The sequence below is a fragment of the Mastigoproctus giganteus genome, chromosome 13 (assembly GCF_048544385.1).
Source record: "Mastigoproctus giganteus isolate SK-2022 chromosome 13, ASM4854438v1, whole genome shotgun sequence".
Classification (NCBI taxonomy): domain Eukaryota; kingdom Metazoa; phylum Arthropoda; class Arachnida; order Uropygi; family Thelyphonidae; genus Mastigoproctus; species Mastigoproctus giganteus.
In genome coordinates, this window is record NC_143587.1 from 164,413,827 (window position 1) to 164,431,225 (window position 17,399).

Below are 17,399 nucleotides of genomic sequence, written 5' to 3' on the forward strand. Positions count from 1 at the left end.
TCCAACAAGTTGTATTTCAATATCTTCACTCATTTCATCTATTCTTCTGCTAACAGTATTGTTATTGAGTGGCATAGCTTTCACGTCTTTGTCATCTTTTTCCAGAACTGTTTTAAGAAATGCTGATATTGATGGTTTGATTAAATTCTCTCCTATAGTATGATTTTTCCCAGATTTAGCAATGAGTAAAGAAATTTCATAACTAGCCTCAAGAGTACGATTGACAGTTGCAGTATGAGCAATAAACAGAGACTTTAATGTTGCTCTTTTTTCAAAATTCTTCTTTAAAGTTTGAAAGTAATCTAAATCTGAATTTACATGAGCATTATGTTTCGCCTTCAAATGCGCCTCAAGACGACCTCGCTTCATTGATTCGTTGGTCAAGCATTGTTGGCATAAAAGACAAAAAGGTGACCTTTGATCGTGGATAGCGGGTATGAAACCAAATTTTAAGTATTCCTCTGAATACTGACGAACTTTTTTTTTACTTGCACTACTCATTTTACTGCGCAACTGAAAGAAATAAATACAGTATAAGATAAATCAAAAACTAAAAATAAACTATGCATTAAAGTTAATTTAATTTTATTTTAATATATCAAAATTAATTATTAGTACGCTTTTTGAATGAATAAATCACACGAATTACTGAATTCGGGCTATTAAATCTGTGGTCTCTGTGAACAAGCAGATAAGTCTAATTTGTCAAAAATGAGATAAGTGCACTATAATAAAGTATTTATTATTTACTATTATGTGACACGCAGCTATCTTCGTTATTGTAGTTTTAGCGTGAGTAATAAATATTTGTATATTCGAATATATGCGTGTTTATATGAGAGTGTGAAGTTTATTTTTCCTCTCCTGCAAATTCGAGTTTTTGGACTTATTTGCTTATTTACTGAGACCACAGAAATACATATATGACAAATACATACCATTGTATATCACGGTTCTTCATTAATAATAATTCTGTGCGTGGACAAAGTAATTTTTATTTTAATCTGAGATCGTCAAACCTATCCAAATGTACAGTCACGATGCCCAAACGAGCGTTTGTATGAAAGGAATTACCTATTTCATATAACATGCTGAGTTTGCGGTAGGCTACAGTAGACAACCACTTTGCTTGCACATTGCATATGCCATAAGCAATCGTCCAATACAGTATGTACTATTCCTTCACTAGGCATAGTAAGCAATACTCTCCGAGCAAACTGTAGTTGATATTACTCCCAACTTTCAAGTGCAGCTCTATAGAAAGTACAACATTTAACGAATGCTTATTTAAAATTGAGATACCAACAATTCTTCTTTTGTACAAGTTAAATCATAGTAGGCGGTTGTTTTAAACTCTAGACGAGCAATTTTTGAATTGCCCCCCTGAACAATCAAATTGCCCCCATGTGGGGCGTGGGACCCACGTTGGGAAACACTGGTCTAGACGTAAGTTGACTCCGCTGGGTGGAGCCGGCTGCCTTCATTCACGGCCCTTCTGAGTCGTTCTCATTGGCTGTACCCGATACTGAATCTCGACCTGGTAAGGTAATAAAAGTATAAATTGGTGCTTTATATCTTCATTTTCATAGCATGTGGATAATATTTCTCCGATTTTCGCTTATTTGCCATTTAATAGAATCAAAATTCAATTCGCAAACGTAATCACAATAACCGTCGCTTATTGTAATTATTTTATGGCACTAGCATTAAAAAAATAATAATAATAAATGCTGATTTCGGAATATTGACGTTACGAATTATTGATGTTCGAAGCTCTACTGTATCAAATAAGATAATAAAATAATATAATCACCTGATGTCCAAACTGGTTACATGGGAATCCCAAAATAGCTATCTGATCTTGAAATCTATTGATTAGCTCATTCATCTGAGTGTGTTATTAACGAGTCCAAACTAGTTTGAACAGGCTAAGAGTAGAAAACTTGCTTTTTTCCCTAATGGTAGCCGCGCATTCTGGTCCCTTTGCCAAAGCTATTAGCCGCAACTTTTGCCCATATCTACTCCCACCTCTGTCCAAACCAGATGGTTCTGTTGTCTCTTCAGCCAAGGATAAAGCTGACCTGCTAGCATCCCATTTTCCTTCCAACTCATATATTAATGATCTTGGTAAAACGCCTCCCACCATTCTCTACACGCTCCATTCAATGCCTCTCCGATTTTCTACACGCTCCATTCAATGCCTCTCCGATTTTCGCTTATTTGCCATTTAATAGAATCAAAATTCAATTCGCAAACGTAATCACAATAACCGTCGCTTATTGTAATTATTTTATGGCACTAGCATTAAAAAAATAATAATAATAAATGCTGATTTCGGAATATTGACGTTACGAATTATTGATGTTCGAAGCTCTACTGTATCAAATAAGATAATAAAATAATATAATCACCTGATGTCCAAACTGGTTACATGGGAATCCCAAAATAGCTATCTGATCTTGAAATCTATTGATTAGCTCATTCATCTGAGTGTGTTATTAACGAGTCCAAACTAGTTTGAACAGGCTAAGAGTAGAAAACTTGCTTTTTTCCCTAATGGTAGCCGCGCATTCTGGTCCCTTTGCCAAAGCTATTAGCCGCAACTTTTGCCCATATCTACTCCCACCTCTGTCCAAACCAGATGGTTCTGTAGTCTCTTCAGCCAAGGCAACAAGATTAGTAAATGGAACAAAGGGTTGCTCTTACGAAGAAAGGCTTAAGTTTTGCAAATTACAGAGTCTGGAGACTAGGCACCGGCGAGGTGATCTGATAGAGGTGTATAAGGCTTTGAATGGTTTGAGCATGCTCAATGCCAATGGGATTCTTCATCTTTCTCAGAATAATCACCTCAGAGGGCATAAATTCAAATTGAGGAAGGACGGATGTCGGATAGATGTGCGGAAATTTGCCTTTGGCCAGCGGGTGGTTGGTTGGTGGAACCGACTTCCATCACTGGTTGTTGAAGTTGATAGCCTAAACAAATTTAAAGCTCAACTGGACAGGTATTTCGAACGAACGGAGGGGTGAAATGGGAGTGGGTTTTTTTTTTTTTTTTTTTTGTTTTTTTTTGGCTGATGCTGAATAAGCTTGCTTTCTTGCATCATATGCCTCTGCTAATGCTAATGGTAATGCTAAAGGATAAAGCTGACCTGCTAGCATCCCATTTTCCTTCCAACTCATATGATCTTGGTAAAACGCCTCCCACCATTCTCTACACGCTCCATTCAATGCCTCCTGTGATTTTCCGTGAAAAGGATGTCAGAAAGATTTTGACGAATGTTGATGCTAAGAAAGCTCCAGGTCCAGATTGTATTTCTCCACTTATTCTCAAAACCTGTGCTCCTGAAATTATTCTTTGCCTCCTTTTTTCACTTTCTTATTCCAAAGATGTTTTTCCTTCTGCTTGGAAATTTGCTCATATCCAGCCAGTTCTTAAAAAGGGGGACAAAACCCTCCCATCCAATTATCGTCCCATTTAAATTACTTCTACTCTTTCTAAAGTAATGGAGAAATCAATTAACCGCCAACTATTAAAGTACCTAGAAACCTTCCGTCTGATCAATGATCGCCAGTATGGATTCCGTCAGTGTCGATCCACTGGTGATGTTCTGGCTTATATTACCCATTTACGGACTAATTCAATCGAAAGGTTCCTTGAAACACAAGTAGTTGCTCCTGACATCTCAAAGGCTTTCTATCGTGTTTGGCATAGAGGTCTTCTAAACAAGCTTCCATCTTATGGTTTGCCAAGTGTTTTTAGCATTAGCATTAGCATTAGTAGAGGCATATGATGCAAGAAAGCAAGCTTATTCAGCATCAGCCAAAAAAAAAAAAAAAAACCCTCTCCCATTTCACCCCTCCGTTCGTTCGAAATACCTGTCCAGTTGAGCTTTAAATTTGTTTAGGCTATCAACTTCAACAACAAGTGATGGAAGTCGGTTCCACCAACCAACCACCCGCTGGCCAAAGGCAAATTTCCGCACATCTATCCGACATCCGTCCTTCCTCAATTTGAATTTATGCCCTCTGAGGTGATTATTCTGAGAAAGATGAAGAATCCCATTGGCATTGAGCATGCTCAAACCATTCAAAGCCTTATACACCTCTATCAGATCACCTCGCCGGTGCCTAGTCTCCAGACTCTGTAATTTGCAAAACTTAAGCCTTTCTTCGTAAGAGCAACCCTTTGTTCCATTTACTAATCTTGTTGCCCTTCTCTGTACCCGTTCCAGCAGCTCTACATCCTTCTTGAAATGAGGCCTCCAGACCTGTATACAGTACTCAAGATGTGGCCTAACCATTGCCTTATACAAGGGAATAATCACCTCCTTATCCCTGCTAGAAAAATTCCTGTATATCATTGACAAGACACCATGAGCTACTCTTGCAGCTCGTCTGCACTGCTCAGAGAACTTCATATCTGCCTGCACAATTACCCCCAGGTCCTTTTCATTCTCCACCACTGTCAGTGTAGTACCGCAGAGTTGATACATTGCTCTGGGGTTACTGTTACCCATATGTAGTACTTTACATTTGTCAATGTTAAACTTCATTTGCCACCTCTCAGCCCATCTGTTCAACCTTTCCAGATCCTGTTGCAGCAGCATAGCGTCAGTAGTGTCCTTAACGACCCTGCCAACCTTTGTATCATCTGCAAACTTAGACATTAAACTTGATATCCCATCATCAATATCATTCATAAACACCGAAAACAACAATGGACCCAACACTGAACCTTGAGGAACTCCACTAATAACATTAGTCCACGTTGAGCAGTGTCCATTGATTACCACTCTCTGTCTTCTGCCACTCAACCATCCCCTTATCCATAGCAGCAATTTGCCTCCAATGCCACACTGCTCCAATTTGTGCAGCAGTCTTCCATGTGCAACAGTATCAAAAGCCTTTCTAAGATCCAAATATATAATATCAAAGTTATTCCCTGCATCCAGTTCTTTTGTGACTACATCATAGTATCCAATCAAATTGGTTAGGCAAGACCTGCCCTTAACAAAACCATGCTGCGTCTGAGCTATAACTGAATTCTTGTCTAGATGATCCTGCAGTGCTTCTTTAACCAGTGCCTCCATTAATTTACCTGGAACAGAAGTTAAACTAACAGGTCTATAATTACTTGTGTCAGCCTTTGATCCTCCTTTGTGAATTGGGGTTACATTTGCACATCTCCAGTCTATGGGTACCTCCCCTGAGTCCAAAGAAGCTCTCATAATTATGGCTAGGGGTTTGCATACTTCCTTTGCTGCCTCCTTTAATATAACTGGATAGATCCCATCCACCCCAGGTGCCTTTTTTATGTTTATCCTCAACAATCTCTCCTCCACTTTCCTCTCAGTTATTACAAAATCATCCAGCTCACTGCCAATGTTTACTTTACCTACATCATTCTCCTTCCTGAATAACTCCTCATGCGTGAATGTAGATGCAAAATACTCGTTTAGATTGTTAGCCACCTGAGCAGGATCCTCAACTGTTGAACCATCAATATCCAGTGGATCAATCTGATTCATCCCTTTCCTTCTCGAGTTCAAGTATGTAAAGAACTCCTTTCTGTTTTTCTTTGCATCCTTTGCCAAGGATTTTTCGTAGTCTGCCTTTTTTCTGCCTAATCTCCTTTGTGACTTGGTTACAGACCAACTTATATCTATCATAGGCTTCCATGTCACCCATTAATTTGTATGTATCCCATGCATTTTTCTTCTCTGCCACATGTCTCATTAGTCCATCTGACAACCATTTAGGCCTAAACCTTGAACAATATTTCTTAGTTGGTATGTAAAGCCTGGTAGCCACCAAGATTAGTTCCTTGAATGCTTCCCATTTTGAGTTTGCTGTTGGTAACATCATCAGTTGGTCCCACTGTATAGAATTTAAATACTGTCTCAGACCATCATAGTCGCCTTTACGAAAACAAAAACCCTTCCCTTTACCTCTGATGGTAGTTACCTCCTTGAGTAAATCCCACTTCAACACACTGTGATCACTGCCACCTAGTGGTTCATTTATCTGCAGGTTCTTAATGCATGAAGAATCACTACTGATAATCAGATCAAGAGTATTGCTCCCTCTTGTTGCCTCACGAACATGCTGATGTAGAAAACAATCATCCAATAAATCCACAAAAGCCTTGCTAGTGTGCGAGTGACCAACCCACAAATTCCAGTCAATATCTGGGAAATTAAAATCCCCCATAATGAGACTCTCTGATTTACTGGCCCACTCTATTTCCCTGTACAATATATTATTATACTCATCAGAGTCATTAGGCCTATAGCACACTCCTACTCTCAATTTTGATTTCCCTATGCTTATGTCACACCAAACTGACTCGACGCTGCCCTGTCCATCGATGTCAACTGGCTTCACTTCCTTTGACTTTATGTGTTTCTTAATTAATAGCATAACCCCTCCTCCCCTCCTGTCCTGTCTATCCTTTCTATATACATTGTATTCCCCAAATTCCAGTTCCGCATTACTTATATCTATGTGACACCACGTCTCTGATATCCCAACAATATCTGCCTTTGATGTTTTGAGCAATACCTCAAATTCATCAAATTTATTTACCAAACTCCTAGCATTGGTGTACACGCAGGTATACATGCACCTGTTTCTATTCTTAGCTACCCTAACACAACCCATGTGTTTACGTGTAACGCAATGACTACCAGCAGTCTGTGAAATATCCTGCATCTTGTTTTTCAGACTTCTGCTCATTTGAATAGAAGCAGTGCAAGAATCACTTCCACCTCTGCCAGTGGCTACTGTTAATCTATTAGTCCTTGTATCCCCCCCAACTAGCAGTTTTCCGACCCACCTAACACTGTCTCGACAGCATCAGCAAAAATTCTTGCACCCTTTCTATTTAAGTGTATCCCATCCGTGTAGAAGCAATCTCTCCTGGTAACAAGTACAGTCCAGGCTGAAAAAAATTCTACCCCTTGAGCCTTGCACAATCCCTCCAGGGCCGAATTGATCGACAAGGCTCTCATCATATACTCCCTCCTATCGTGTCTGGGCAGAATTGCAGACACTTTCAAGTTCAACCCTAATTCACGGCTTTTTTTCAACAGTGACCTGTACTTGCTAAGTAATTCCGCCGGTCTCCTACTCTTAATATCATTAGTGCCAACGTGTACAACTATATCACCTTTTGTGCCCTTAAAAGATGATATCCGCTCTACGTCATCAACCTTTGCCCCTGGCAGACATACTCTGGTCCTATTCCACCTATCCTTTTTACAAAGCATGTTCCCCGTTTCCCTGACAATAGAGTCACCAACAACTACTAGTTCCTGTGGGACCAGCGCATTCTGCCTAGGGGGCTGCCCCTGTGTTGCCTGATGACTAAGTGCAAGCTCTGGCGTTGATGTGGGCAGCTGAGAGCTTGATGGGCCCCTCAATTTATTTCCTTCGAGGGCATCCACCCTGTCCTTCAAGGTCTCATTGGATATCCAGTTTTTTTCTCTGAACGCTCACTTAGGGTAATGATAGATGGTAGATGGTCTTCTAACTTCTTCACTAATGCCGGTGTCCCCCAAGGTTAAGTTCTTTCCCCCCTCTTTTCCTCTTGTATATTAATGACCTTCTTCCATTGGAAAAGCTATCCTATGGATAGGATTTCCAACTGGAAATCCTATCCATAGTTTTTCCGATGATAGTACATTGCATTCCACTTTCCATTTTGAGTAACCATGCCCTGTTCAATCAGACTCAACTTCTCGAAAATCTGCAACCAATTCCTTAAAATCCGATCTTCAAGTAATTCTCCAGTGGGGCAAAGACAACTTATTTGATTTCAACCCATCTAAAAATCAATCTTGTCTTATATCTCGCAGAAAGGATTCTTGTGCTCCTATGCTTAACTTTAGTGAAATTCCGATTTCTAGGCAAAATGATATATCTCTTTTGGGGATTTCCCTGACTTCTAGTCTCGCTTGGATCAAGCATATTACAAATATTGCTTCCTCTGCATCTAAAAACTTGCATTTCTCTTTCGCTTTCGGCGTTATTTTTCTTCCAAACAGCTGTTCACTCTGTATAAATCGCAAATCCGCCCTGCCATGGAATATTGCTCCCATATCTGGGGTGGTGCCCCCAAAACCTCTCTCTCTCTCAGGCTTCTTAATTCCATAGAGAAGAGGGCAGTTATGTTAATTAATGATTCATCTCTAAGAGAACCTCTCCTTTCGCTGTCTCATAGATGTACTGTTTATGCTGCATGCCTCTTCTACAGATACTTCCATGAACACTGTTCTTCTGAACTGGCTTCTATAATTCAAGCTCTCTTTTTCAAAACAGTCCGAACACGTGCCGCCAGCAGCCAACATCCATTTACTGTCCAACTTCAAACTCATAGAACCAATGTTTTTTCTTCCCCGTTTATTTATTCAACTGCCATTTTCTGGAACAACCTTCCTTCATAGGTATTTCCTGAAAATTACAGTCTACGAAAGTTCAAGTCCAATGTCAACTTCTTTCGTCTTCTCAACCTCCAACGCAAACATGGTACTAAGTACAATAGGTTCTAATACCTCTTATTTTTGGGGTTTACATTAAAAAAACTAAGAGTTCAAACAGGTGCATGTATACTTGCATGTACACCAATGCTAGGAGTATAGTTAATAAATTCTATGAGCTTGAAGTGCTAGTCAAGACATCAAAGGCAGATATTGTTGGGATATCAGAGATATTGTGTCACCCAGAGATAAGCAGTGCAGAACTCGAATTTGGGGAGTATAATGTGTACAGAAAGGATAGACAGGACAAGAAGGATGTAGGGGTTATGCTGTTAGTTAAGTAAAACACATAAAATCTAAGAAAGCGCATCCAATTGATGCAATGTTGAGTCTGTTTGGTGTGACATAAGCACTGGGAAACGAAAAATGAGAGTAAGCGTGTGAATTATCCCTAATGAATCTGATGAGTATAATGAGCAATTGTGCAGAAAAGAGAGGGAGCCAGTAAATTAGAGTGTCTTATAATGGGGGATTTTAATTCCCCGGATATTGACTGGGATTTGTGGGCTGGTCACTCACACACTACCAAGGCTTTTGGGGATTTATTGGATGATTGTTTTATACACCAGCATTTTGGGGAGGCAACTAGATGGAGTAATACTCTTGATCTCATTATCAATAGTGATTCTTCATGCATCCACAATCTGCAGAAAAAGGAACCACTAGGTGGCAGTGACCACGGAGTTCCGAAGTGGGATTTACTCAAAGAGGTAACTACCATCAAGGATAAAGGGAAGTGTTTTTTGGTTTGGTAAACGTGACTACGGTGGTCTGTGACAGTATTTAAATTCTATACGATGGAACCAACGGATGATATTACCAACAGAAAATTCAAAATGAGAAGTATTCAAAGAAATACTCTTGGAAGCTTCTAGGCTTTTCCTACCAACAAAGAAATATTGTTCAACATTTAGGCCTAAATGGATGTCATATGAACTAATTAGACATGTGACAGAGAAGAAAAATGCACGGAATGCATATAAATTAACATGTGACACAGAAGCCTGTGATAGATATAAGCTGGTCTGTAAACATGTTACAAAGGAGGGTAGGCTGGCAAAGGCAGATTATGAGAAATGTTTGGCAAAGGATGCAAAGAAAAACTGCTAAGTGAACAGCAATCAGATTGGTCCACTTGATATCGTTGATTCAACTGTTGATGATCCTGCTCAGGTTGCTAACAAACTAAATGAATATTTTGCATCGACATTGACACGTGAGAAGTTAGTCAGGGAGGGGAATACCAGAGGTGTATTCAAATCTGGCAGTAGGCTAGATAATCTTGTAATAACTGAGACTAAAGTGGAGGAGAAATTGTTGAAGATAAACACAAGAAAGGCATCTGGGGTGAATGGAATCTATCCAGCTATATTAAAGGAGGCGGCAAAGGAAGTAAGCAAACCCTTAGCCATAATTATGAGAGCTTCCCTGGACTCAGGGGAGGTACCCATGGACTGGAGATGTGAAAATGTGATCCCAATCCACAAAGGAGGATCAAAGGGAGACAGAGGTAATTACAGATCTGTTAGTTTAACTTCTATTCCAGAGAAATTAATGGAGTCACTGGTTAAAGAAGCATTGCAGGATCATCTAGACAACACTTCAGTTATAACTCGGACACAGCATGGGTTTGTTATGAGGAAATCTTGTCTGACTAATTTGATTGGATACTATTATGTAGTGAAAAAGGGACTGGATGCAAAGGAAAACTTTGATATCATATATTTGGATCTGTTGCACATGGAAGACTGCTGCACAAATTGGAGCAATGTGGCATTGGAGGCAAATTGCTGCTATGGATAAAGGGATGGTTGAGTGGAAGACAGAGAGTGGTAATTATTGTTCTTCGTGGACTAGTGTCATTAGTGGGGTCCCTCAGGGTTCATTGTTGGGTCCATTGTTGTTTTCTGTATTTGTAAATGATATTGATGATAATGATAATTGATGGTATGTCAGGCTTAATGTCCAAGTTTGCAGATGAAACGAAGATTGGCAGCGTTGTTAATGACACTAAATACAGTACACTGCTGCAACAGGATCTAGAAAAGTTGAGCAGATGGGGTGCGAGGTGGCAAATGAAGTTTAACATTGACAAATGTAAAGTATTACATATAGGAAGCAATGATCCCAGAGTAACGTATCAACTCTGTGGTATCACTCGCAAAGTAGTGAGTTTGAACAGGGCGTGTGGGTAATTGTGCAGGCAGATATGAAGTTTTCTGAGCAGTGCAGACGGTCTGCGAAAGTAGCTCATGGTGTCTTCTCAACGATATACAGGAATTTTTCTAGCGGGGATAAGGAGGTGTTTATTCCCTTGTATAAGGCACTGGTTAGGCCAAACCTTGAGTACTGTATACAGGTGTGGAGGCCTCATTTTAAGAAGGATGTAGAGCTGTTGGAAGAGTACAGAGAAGATTAGCAAAAAGATTAGTGCATGGAACAAAGTGTTGCTCTTACAAAGAAAGGCTTAAGTTTTGCAAATTACAGGTTCTGGAGACTAGGCACCTGTGAGGTGATCTGATTGAGGTGTATAAGGCCTTGCATGGTTTGAGCATGCTCAATGCTGATCGGATTCTTCCTCTTGCACAGAATAATCGCCTGAGATTGCATAAATTCAAATTGAGGTAAGAAAGTTGTCGGAGAGATGTGCGGAAGTTTGCCTTTAGCCAACGGGTGGTTGATTGGTTGACCAAATTTTACCTGTCGTTGTAGAAGCTGATAGCTTAAATAGATTCAAGGCAGAACTTGATAAACATTATAGCGAGTGGATGGCTGAAATACGGTGTTTTGTTTCTGACTGATGCTATATAAGCTTGCTTTCTTGCATCATGTGCCTTTTCTAATGCTAATGCTAATTCTAAGATACAAAGGTTGGCAGGATTGTTAACGACAGTAAAGAAAGTATGCTACTCCAACTAGGTTTAGATACGTTGGGCAAATGGGCTGAGAAGTGGCGACTGAAGTTTAACCTTTACATATGCAAAATACTGCATAGGGGTAGCAATAACCGAAGAGGGACGTACCAACTGTGTGGTCTTGCACTTAGGGCGGTAAAAAATGAAAAGGACCTGAGAGTAATTGTGCAGTCAGTATATATTTTTCTGAGCAATGCAGACAGGTTGCCAGAACAGGTCATGGGGTTTTGTCAACGATATAAAAGAATTTTTCTAGCAGGGAAAAATAGGTGATTGTCCCTCTGTATAAGGCGATCTGATTGAGGCCACGCCGTGAGTACTGCGTACTGGTATGGAGGCCTCATTTTAGTAAGGATGTAGATTTGCTTGAATGTGTACAGAGAAGGACAATAAGATTTGTGTGGGGAATGAAGGGAATCCCCTTAAGCTTAAGTAATGCAAATTGAGAAGCTTAAGTAATGCAAATTGAGAAGCTTAAGTAATGCAAATTGCGGCCTCTGGAGACTAGGCACCTTCGAGGTGATCTGATTGAGGTGGATTCTGCCACTTGTTCAGATTACGAACCTAAGGGGGCATAAATTCAAATTGAGGAAAGACAGCTGTAGAATAGATGTGCTGAAATTTGCCTTTAGCCAGCGGGTGGTTTAGCCTGGAAAAAACTTCCATCTGTCATCGTGGAAGTTGATAGTTTAATAAATTTAAGGAGGAACTGGACAAACATTTAGAGAGAATGGTTGTGGGAATTTTTTTTTTTTTTCGGCTGATGCTACACAAGCTCATACGCTTGCTTTCTTGCATGACATGCCACGATTACTATTACTACTATCTCTATTACTATTACGAACTTCCACAACAAAAGATGGAAGCCTATTCCACCAATCAACCACCCCCTGGCTAAAGGCAAATTTCCCCAGATCTATTCTACAACTGTCTTTTCTCAGTTTGAATTTGTACCCCCCCCCTCCAGTTCTTAATCTGAGAAAGAGGAAAAATCCGATCAGCATTCACCATGCCCAACCCATTCAAGGCCTTATATCAGATCTTATCGCAGTTGCCTACTCTCCAGGCACTGCAATTTGTAGAACCTCGTTTTTCTTTGTAAGAACACCCCTTTGTTCTCCTCATCAATCTTGTTGCCCTTCTTTGTACTCGTTCTAGCAACCCTACATTGCGAATTTGCCATTATCTCTCGCTTTCTGCCGAAACTGATGAAGGTGACTGTTGTTTTTTTTTTTTTTTTTTTTTTTAAACATTTATAGTATGCATCGTGAAATGCTATTTTAAAATCTTTTTATTTCAATATACACAGCCCTAAAATGACTTCAAACCGTGAATTTAGTGAGGGTGACAGGCTATATTACACTTGTCTATAATAATGTTTCGATTATCCGTTCCTTGTTGAATTTTGTTTTCGCAGTAGCCGAAGAACAATTGCATTGATTGATAAGAAGATAGCGGGACATTCCTTCTCACTTAAAAATATGCGTTCTGTACCAGCTTGGGAGGACAAAGTGCGAGATAGGGATAATACGCAACAGTGGTATTGCTTCTTAAATATTCTTAAACAACTGTAAAATGTTTAGTTCGTTTATTGATTAGTGCTTTTAAACAGCGGTTCTCAATATTTTTTTTTTTTATTCTCGTATTAACAGTAACAATAGTCTTCTAATAGAGAAGCGTTACTTATTCGAGGTAGTGCAATACGTGGAGGATGATCACGATATGAGATACAGTGGAAATGATGCCTTTACACTGCTTTTGTAGTTTTTGTTTAAGAGCTATCTATTGTGTCTATAGAAATATTTAATAGATGATTTTAAGCTCTTATAATATTATTCCTTGTTGCATTTGGATTTATTATAGTTTATTCGAATTAAAAAACGCCGAAGTTTGCATATTAATGAGGATCTATATAAGTGATAGTACCAGGGTGGCAGTATAACAGTTTTGCAGGGCCGTGCAAATGGGGATGCATTGGATGCTTCGCACCAGGGCCCACGACGTATGAGGTCCCAATCGAGCGAGCCTTAAATCTCAACATAAATAAACGAGGCACCTTAACCCAGTTTGCATCTGAGTCCCCAAGTACCTTTGCGTGGCCCTGGGAGTTTGAGTGTAAAAATCAGTGCTTTAAAAAAAAAAAAAAATTATAATAACATAACATGCGCAGTTTATGATATGTACATTATATAATATTTTGAGAGTCGAAAATAACGTGTATCACCTTTTTGGAAATAGGTGTTGCGATGTGAAAGACACCGATATCTATACACATTTTTCTCCATTTTTCAAGTCAAGTAATAGTAAATTCATAAAGAATAAAACATAGGTTGAGAAAAATGATTTACTGGCCCACTCTATTTCCCTGTACAGTTCCTTATTATACTCATCAGAGTCATTAGGCCTATAGCACACTCCTACTCTCAATTTTGATCTCCCAATGTTTATGTCACACCAAACTGACTCCACACTGCACTGTTCAGCGATGTCGACTTGCTTCACTTCCTTGGTTTTTATGTGTTTCTTAACTAATAGCATAACCCCTCCCCCCTTCCTATCCTGTCTATCCTTTCTGTAGACGTTGTACTCCCCAAATTGCAGTTCTGCATCCCTTATATCTGTGTGACACCACGTCTCTGATATCCCAACAATATCTGCCTTCGATGTTTTGAGCAATACCTCAAATTCATCAAATTTATTTACTAAACTCCTAGCATTGGTGTACACGCAAGTATACCTGCACCTGTTTCTATTCTTAGCTACCCTAACACAACCCATGTGTTTACTTGTACCGCAATGGCTCCCAGCAGTCTCTGAAATACCATGCATCTTGTTTTTCAGGCTTCTGCTCATTCTAATAGAAGCAGTGCAAGAATCTCTTTTTTACCCTCTGCCAGTGGCTACTGTCAATCTATTGGTCTTTGTCTCCCCCCAAACTAGCAGTTTTCCGACCCACCTAACACTGCCTCGATAGCATCAGCAAATATTCTTGCACCCTTTCTATTTAAGTGTATCCCATCCCTGTAGAAGCAATCTCTCCTGTTAACAAGTACAGTCCAGGCTGAAAAAAATTCTACCCCTTAAATTTGGGGACTGGAATTTGGGGGCTGGTTACTCACACACTAGCAGGGCTTTTGTGGATTTATTGGATGATTGTTTTCTACATCAGCATGTTCGGGAGGCAACTAGAGGGAGTAATACTCTTGATTTGATTATCAGCAGTGATTCTTCATGCATTAAGAATCTGCAGATAAATGAACCACTAGGTGGCAGTGATCACAGTGTGCTGAAGTGGGATTTACTCAAAGAGGTAACTACCATTAGGGGTAAAGGGAAGGGTTATTGCTTCCGTAAAGGCAACTACGATGGACTGAGACAGTATTTAAATTCTATACAGTGGGACCAACTGATGATGTTACCAACAGCAAATTCAAAATGGGAAGCATTCAAAGAACTTATCTTGGAAGCTACTAGGCTTTACATACCAACTAAGAAATATTGTTCAAGGTTTAGGCCAAAATGGATGTCAGATGAACTAATGAGGCATATGGCAGAGAAGAAAAATGCATGGGGTACATACAAATTAACACATGACACAGAAGCCTATGATAGATACAAGTTGATATGCAACCAAGTTACAAAGGAGGTTAGGCAGGCGAAGGCAGATTACGAGAAATCCTTGGCAAGGGATGCAAAGAAAAATAGCAAAGAGTTCTTTACTTATGTAAACTCTAGAAGGAAGGGGATGAATCAGATTGGTCCACTTGATATTGATGGGTCAAGTGTTGATGATCCTGCTCAGGTAGCCAACAAACTAAATGAATATTTTGCATCGACATTCACACATGAGGAGTTATTCAGCGAGGGGAATGCCAGAGGTGTATTCAACTCTAGCAGTAAGCTACAGAATCTTGAAATAACTAGGAGTAAAGTGGAGGAGAAACTGTTGAAGATAAACACAAGAAAGGCACCCGGGGTGGATGGGATCTATCCAGTTATATTAAAGGAGGCAGCAAAGGAAGTAAGCAAACCCTTAGCCATAATTATGAGAGCTTCCTTGGACTCAGGGGAGGTACCCATAGACTGGAAATGTGCAAATGTGACCCCAATTCACAAAGGAGGATCAAAGGCTGACACAAGTAATTATAGACCTGTAAGCTTAACTTCTGTTCCAGGAAAATTAATGGAGGCACTGCTTAAAGAAGCACTGCAGGATCATTTAGACAAGACTTCAGTTATAGCTCAGACACAGCATGGTTTTGTTAAGGGGAAGTCTTGCCTGACCAACTTGATTGGATACTATGATGCAGTCACAAAAGAACTGGATGCAAGGAATAACTTTGATATTATATACTTGGATCTTAGAAATGCTTTTGATACTGTTGCACATGGAAGACTGCTACACAAATTGGAGCAGTGTGACATTGGAGGCAAATTGCTGCTATGGATAAAGGGGTGGTTGAGGGGGAGAAGACAGAGAGTGGTAATCAATGGACACTGCTCATCGTGGACTGATGTTATTAGTGGAGTCCCTCAGGGCTCAGTGTTGGGTCCATTATTGTTTTCTGTATTTATAAATGATATTGATGATGGTATATCCGGCTTAATGTCCAAGTTTGCAGACGATACAAAGGTTGGTAGGGTTGTCAAGGACACTACGGACACTATGCTGCTGCAACAGGATCTGGAAAGGTTGAGCAGATGGGCTGAGAGGTGGCAAATGAAGTTTAACATTGACAAATGTAAAGTACTACACATGGGAAACAGCAACCCCAGAGCAACGTATCAACTCTGTGGTACTACACTGACAGTGGTAGAGAATGAAAGGGACTTGGGGGTGGTTGTGCAGGCAGATATGAAGTTCTCTGAGCAGTGCAGACGGGCTGCAAGAGTAGCTCATGGAGTATTGTCAATGATATACAGGAATTTTTCCAGCAGGGATAAGGAGGTGATCATTCCATTGTATAAGGCGATGGTTAGGCCACACCTAGAGTACGGTATACAGGTCTGGAGGCCTCATTTCAAGAAGGATGTAGAGCTGCTGGAACGAGTACAGAGAAGGGCAACAAGATTAGTGAATGGAACAAAGGGGTGCTCTTACGAAGAAAGGCTTAAGTTTTGCAAATTACAGTGTCTGGAGACTCGGCACCAGCGAGGTGATCTGATAGAGGTGTATAAAGCCTTGAATGGTTTAAGCATGCTCAATGCTGATGGGATTCTTCCTCTAGCTCAGAAAAATCACCTGAGAGGGCATAAATTCAAATTGAGGAAAGACAGATGTAGGATAGACGTGCGGAAATTTGCCTTTAGCCAGCGGGTGGTTGGTTGGTGGAACAGACTTCCATCCCTTGTGGTGGAGGTTGATAGCCTAAATAAGTTTAAGGCTCAGCTGGACAGGTATTTTGAACGAACAGAGGGGTGAAGTGGAAGTGGGTTTTTTTTTTTTTTTTTGGCTGATGCTGCATAAGCTTGCTTTCTTGTATCAAATGCCTCTACTAATGCTAATGCTAAATCTTTCTACGGTGTAATACCCAATTTTTGATTCATTACAATTCGTTCAAGAATAACAAATATACTGTTTTTCTTATTGATGGACATCGATGATTCAACTGTTGATGATCCTGCTCAGATAGAAAACAAACTAAATGAGTATTTTGCATCTACATTCAGACATGAGTTATCAAGGTTTGAAAATGCCACAAGGTTATCAAATTGTAACAGGGTGCTTAATGATTTTGTAATAACTGAGAACAAAGTGGGGGAGAAATTGTTGAAGTTAAACATAAGAAAGGCACCTGGGGTGGATGGGATCTATCCAGTTATATTAAAGGAAGTAAGCAAACCCTTAGCCATAATTATGAGCGCATCCTTGGACTCACGGGAGGTCCCCATGGACTGGAGATGTGCAAATGTGTCCCCGGTTCACAAAGGGGGATCGAAGGGTGAC

At 40.0% G+C, this 17,399-nt stretch overlaps 1 protein-coding gene across 3 annotated transcripts in view; it reads left to right on the forward strand.

Annotated features, from left to right (window-relative positions):
- Nucleotides 1-12,876: 12,876 nt before the first annotated feature.
- Nucleotides 12,877-17,399, forward strand: part of Oseg1 (intraflagellar transport protein Oseg1) — a 540,669-nt gene continuing 536,146 nt past the window's right edge. For 2 of the 3 annotated variants that reach the window (XM_090387735.1, XM_090387736.1), the window contains exon 1: nt 12,924-12,992. In XM_090387735.1, the coding sequence (XP_090243861.1) occupies nt 12,934-12,992 (59 nt within the window). In that variant the 5' untranslated portion in view covers nt 12,924-12,933. Of the gene's footprint in view, nt 12,993-17,399 lie in introns of all 3 variants that reach the window. The other variant, XM_090387737.1, reaches the window with a different exon arrangement.